Consider the following 5,945-nt stretch of genomic DNA (forward strand, 5'->3'; position numbering starts at 1 on the left):
AATTTGTTTTACATATTCTGAATTGTACAACTCGATTTTTTTTATGAAATGCTATGTGAATTGTATACTCTGAAAGATATTTCTGAATTTGGAAATATCTTCTAGATTGTACAATCCAAAATGTATTTCATAAAACAAAAGCATTCTAGATTGTACAATCTAGAATGTGTAAAGAAAAACAAGAGACATTCATTCTAGTTTTTGTTTCGTGTTCAACCCATCCTGAATCCAAAAAACATGGACCTATAAGTGCAGATTCAATCTTGGGCAAGGTTGCATAAGTGCTCTAAAACACTCTAAACCCACAAAAACCTCCAAAGAAAAGTCAAGGTTGCAGAAGGGGTGCCTAAAGAGTGTGTAGGTGCTGAAGATAGGAAGAAGATGAAGGGTGTACAAATTTAGAATTATTTATTATTTTCATTAAAATTAAAATAATATTTTCCTTATATCTATGGAGAAGCAGAGAAAAAAATATGGAGGTGCATAAAGAAAACGCTTACAATATGTATGCTACCCAACCCAAATACTTTACTCTTGTCACGTGAAAGTTATATAAGATCATACCTAGAAATTATGTTTTACTTTAGAATTTAAATATAAAAAAAATCTTATATGAAGTTAATGTGCACTTGTCCTCTTAAAATCCATGTCTAATTAAGAAGAAAAATACACAAACCGGAAAACTAAAAAGAAATGTAGTATAAACATACTATGATCCTTCTAGTTATTTATACAATATTAATTTTCACTGTTTATTGTTTATGTACAAGTATCAGTTCTCAAGTAAAAATACTAAATCACAAATTTTTAAATAAATAAAAAAAGTAAAAAAAAAAATTATAACAATCATTGGCACTTTTCTAAACGGGACTTTAGATATTTCCACACCTATGCTCCTTTGAACTGGTTTAGACTAAATTTTTATAGATAATTTTACACAACTATTTATGATTAAAAAAATTAAAAAGAGATAAAAAAAGAAATATTAAGATGAATAATATAGAAAAAATAAAATAAAAAACAAATCTAAGAAGATATTATAAGAAGTATCCATAAAATAAATGACAAAATTTAAAAAAATTATAAATTATATTGGATAAAAATATTTAAAAATAAAATAATTCAAATTTAAATTTTTTTTCTCTCGTAACACAATTCTTTTATATAATCACCTATTTAAGAGACAAAGAGCTTTCAATAATTCTACATTAAGTATCAATGATTTTACTTATTTTTTCAAAATAATGTGTTCAGTCAGATTAATAAAAGAATTTGTTATTAAAGATTCATCTAAATCTATATCTATATATAAAGGGATTCCCCTCTTAACTGTTTTTAATTTTTTTTCCTATTTTATCCTTATATTAATATTAAATTTTATTATTGTATTATGGTCATTGTATCATTTCTTATTCCCCTCTTAACTGCTCTTAATTTTTTTTTCCATTTTATCCTTACTTAATAATTTATTGTATTAATTTATTTTGGTTATTTGGATATTTTATAATTTCAAAAATTAATAAAATAATTTTAAAATTTATTTTATTTGTTATTATTTAACTGACAGGAGAGTGGAGAGAGTGGTGGAGAGAATGGGGAGAGTGGAGAGAGTGATTAGTTACTTTTCTCTTTTAAAGATCTTTTTCTTTATTAAATAAAAAATTAAAGATATTTGTAATATTTTGTGGACCACCTTAGCAAGAGAGTGGAGATTTAGTACATTACTTTTATGATTTAAACTGATATTCTTTTTTATTAAAATTGTATAATTTTAAAATTGATTTAAGAAACGGATTTTATGATTCTTCACTACATATAACCCCCGTATCCTACTTCCCACTTTCTCTCTCCTATATATGTACATACTTCCCACTTTCTCTCTCCACTACACATAACAGATTCTTTTTTACCATACTTCTCACTTTCTTTTCTCTTTTCTTTTCTTTTCACTTTCATGTAAAATCATACTTTCATTCTCACTTCTTTGATTAATCTTTGTTTATGAAACCCTAATTTGACATTTGTTTCATGAAATTGTAATTGAAGTTTATGACTAGAGGGAACGAAAAGACTCAAAATTGCATGCTTCATCACAACAATAGGTAATTCTCTTTATATGCATTTCAATTTGTAAACCACTAATTTGTCTTCTGAAATTAATATTTTGTTTTACATGCTATACTAATATTTTGTTTGTTTTTTATTTGTTAATTGTAGAGAGTTAATATTCATAGCAAAATAGAGGAATCAGAGAAGGAAAAACTGAGTTTCGTTGTCGCGCTCACTCCCCCAATCGCAACGAAAGAACATTAGATTTGGGTGCGAAAGATGATAACAATTTAAACGAGTCTCTATACAGGTCCAAGGGTCCAAGGTGAAGAAAAGAGAAGCATATTCATTGCATTTTCTTCTTTTGTATATAATATTTTTCATGATTTAAAGTTGATTGAACAATTGAGGATGAATTTTTGGTTTATTGTTTAATGGTGTCATATGTATTGTAATGATTGTCATATATTATTGGTTGTTTATAGACCTAATGAAAAAATTTGGTTTAATTTCGATAATTAATAAAATATTAAAAATTATTAAAAAAATATGAAACTCAAATTCTGTTTAATTATTTTTTCGGTTGAGTTTGTAGTTTTAAATAAATTTTAACTATTACCAAATATTTATATTTTTATCCATAATTAATTAAATATTAAAAATTATAAAAAAATATAAAACTCAAATTTTATTTAATTATTTTGTATCTTGAAAGACGGTTTTGATAGTAGTTTTGAATTTTAAATTTTAAAAGTTCATTCTTTCTCTTTACCATATGTAACACATTTGAGAAATAAAAAATGCGGATAAAGCAATGCCTTTGTTTCCTTAATATGTTTATAATATTAAATATAATATAATATCAAAGTAAAGTTATTTTGAGAAAGAATTAAAGCTCAAAATTGGTATTAGTAATTATTTTTCACAAAGTAATAACATGATTAAAAAATATATTAAATATTATATTGTTGAATAACGTGTTTCTTTTAAATTTCTTAACTACTATGCTTGGATTCTTTTAGTTGCACAAATAACAAAAGATTATATATAATATGAAATACTTGGAGATTCTAGTAAACCACCTACCACCACCTCCACCAAACCCCAGTCCCCTATGTTGACCAGAACCAAACCAAACTCCAGATTCCAACTTCACTAATATTTGTGCTCTCTCTATAAAGTTCAAACTCATAAACCATACCCTAACTATAACACCCTACTTTCAATTTTGAGCATTAGCAATGGCTTCAGAAGAGAGCTCAGAAGTGAGGGTATTGGGGAAATGGGCAAGCCCATTTAGCAACAGGGTAGATCTTGCTCTGAAGCTCAAGGGAGTGTCCTACAAATACTGTGAGGAAGATCTTGCCAACAAGAGCCAGGACCTACTGAAGTACAACCCTGTTCACAAGAAGGTTCCTGTTCTGATCCACAATGGGAACCCTTTAGCTGAGTCACTTGTTATTGTGGAATACATAGATGAGACTTGGAAAAACAACCCCCTCTTGCCTCAAGACCCTTATGAGAGAGCCTTGGCACATTTCTGGGCCAAGACCTTAGATGACAAGGTTACCAAATCTTTTATACTTTACATTTCTCTTCCACTCTTTCATTCTTTCATCTTTGGATTATGCTGAGTCCTGCAAAATTAGATTGCAATATTAAGGTGATTTCAGACAACTGTTTATGTATTATCGACTTTCCATTGTTTAGTTAAAATAAATGGGATGTAATGTAAAACCTTTATTTTTTAAAGAAGTCTAGTCCATCATTATGTTCAGAAAGAAAAACCTTTTAACACAGGTTTTGTAGTTTTAATATTCTTCTATAGTTAAATTCATTTTGATAATTAAAGATAAACTTAGGATATAACATTTGCATTTAAAATTTGATTAGATAATAACATGAAAAAAATATCTCCTTTTGGTGTGTTTGAAGAAGGTTCAAAAGTAAAAGTACTATCATTTTTAAGCAACCAAGAGCTTAAAAAATAGTCCTTAAAAGACATTTTGTCTTTAGAGAAGTGCAAAATTGTTTGGCCAAAACACTACTTCAGGGTAGAATTTGACGTTGTTCTTCTTTGTTTTTTTTTTCTTTTGATTTTAGATTTTGCCTGCAATATGGAATGCATGCTGGAGTGATGAGAAGGGACGTGAGAAAGCAGAGGAGGAAGCCTTGGAAGCTTTGGAGATCCTGCAGGAAGCACTGAAGGGTAAGAGATTCTTTGGAGGAGAGAGCATAGGATTGGTAGATATTGCTGCTAATTTCATTGGGTATTGGGTTGCTATATTGCAAGAAATTGCAGGGTTGAAATTGCTTACCCTTGAGAAATTTCCAAAGTTATATAAATGGAGCCAAGAGTTTCTCAATCACCCTGTCATCAAGGAGGGCCTGCCTCCTAGAGATGAATTGTTTGCTTTCTTCAAAGCTTCTGCAAAGAAATAGAACAATTTTAGAGGTCGGATTCATAATAATTTGCCATGATTTTCTTGGAAATATTCATCTTGTTATGAGGAAAAAGTGGCATGTAGGGGTATTGGCTGTTTCAATTTCAACTCAAAACTAAGAAGTTGCCCATATGTATGCATTATAGGATTTTTGGTGCGAGAGGAAAGTTTCCACTTTTCTTCATTATTACTGTTCTTATCTCTCACGTCTATGATGTCTGGTGGACATAAACCTCAAGTGCCACAGATAGTTGAGTCTCTTTGCATACAAAATTAGAAATATTATGTGTTTCTTTGTTAAAAGAAGTTCTATAATTGTAATTGTATCCATAAAAATATATTTTGCATCAGTATTTTGTTGATGATAGATCGTGCTTCACCCTGAGAAAATACTAGGTGAATACATTGTCCACTAAGTTTCCGATGCATTCCCTTTTGAGACAGAGAGAGCAAAACAATATAAGATAATTTCATATTTTGAACAGAAAAAAATCAAGGGCAGAGTTATATATAAAGAAAAAATAAATAAAGTTGGTTAAAGAAAATTTTTTATGTTGATTTCGCACCAAGTTGACAGTGTTGTTTTTATTCTTTTTCTTCTTTCTTTATTGAGAGATTTTAAAACTATTTCTTATATCAATGAATTCTTCTTCTTCCTATATTTTTCCTTATGAACATTAGGATACTTGTTGAAATATATTTAATGCTTTGCGTGGGGATTGAAAAAAAAAAACATATAATACTTCTCACCTACTGGTTTCTTTTTTTTATACCTCACTTTGCTTATCTTCTCTCAATAACACATTTGATTCCTCTTTCAGCAATTGTCCCTTCGTTATAATGGATGAATCAGGCCGAGTTTTTCAGCTTGTTCATATTAGAAAAGAATGTGTGGATAAGCTAAATCAACTCTTGAACACTCTCGAGAGGATATGTTCTACTCTTGGAACCCTCCAAGAGAAAACCACCATCAATCAAGTCTTAATGATATAAGAGAATAAAAGTCCAGTACACTCCAACAACTCAAAAAAGAAAATAATGTACCAGAATTCACAATAAAAGCAATTTACAAGTTTAATTCAGCAACACAACATAACCCTTTTGATTTGTAAACTTGAAAGCAATTTTTGGCAATTAAAAATAGCTCAAATGATCTCAAAGTTCTATTTATAAAGTTCATAAAACACTAATTAAAAACAAAATTCATATATATTTAATCGATTATTTCAAGTTAATAATCGATTATGCACTTGTTAATCATTTGAAAAACTTAACTTTCTGTATTAACCAATTATGACACTTGTTAATCATTTATTTCAGTTTTGCATTTAATTCAGAAAAATAAGTTAATCATGTAGATTTTAATCAAATAGATTAAGAGAACATTAAAAACACATAATTATACTCTCTGTTTTAATCGGTTAACTAAACAAATAATTGATTATCTTGTTT

At 28.5% G+C, this 5,945-nt stretch overlaps 1 protein-coding gene across 1 annotated transcript; it reads left to right on the forward strand.

The window, feature by feature from the left end:
- The first annotated feature begins 3,085 nt into the window (after positions 1-3,085).
- Positions 3,086-4,860, forward strand: GSTU8 (glutathione S-transferase TAU 8). Its single transcript, XM_068622090.2, has 2 exons — positions 3,086-3,614; positions 4,153-4,860. Exons 1-2 carry the CDS (start codon positions 3,291-3,293, stop codon positions 4,489-4,491), a joined length of 663 nt encoding a protein of 220 aa, XP_068478191.1. The 5' UTR covers positions 3,086-3,290; the 3' UTR covers positions 4,492-4,860.
- Positions 4,861-5,945: the final 1,085 nt, after the last annotated feature.

Source organism: Phaseolus vulgaris, chromosome 10 (genome assembly GCF_051622355.1).
Source record: "Phaseolus vulgaris cultivar YP4 chromosome 10, ASM5162235v1, whole genome shotgun sequence".
Taxonomy (NCBI): Eukaryota; Viridiplantae; Streptophyta; class Magnoliopsida; order Fabales; family Fabaceae; genus Phaseolus; species Phaseolus vulgaris.

Excerpts from the sequence above, each read along its gene's own strand:
- GSTU8 (XM_068622090.2), top strand. The coding sequence starts at position 3,291 with ATGGCTTCAGAAGAGAGCTCAGAAGTGAGGGTATTGGGGAAATGGGCA. Across the intron at positions 3,615-4,152 it reads CCAAGACCTTAGATGACAAG|ATTTTGCCTGCAATATGGAA; the intron begins GTTACCAAATCT and ends TTTTGATTTTAG.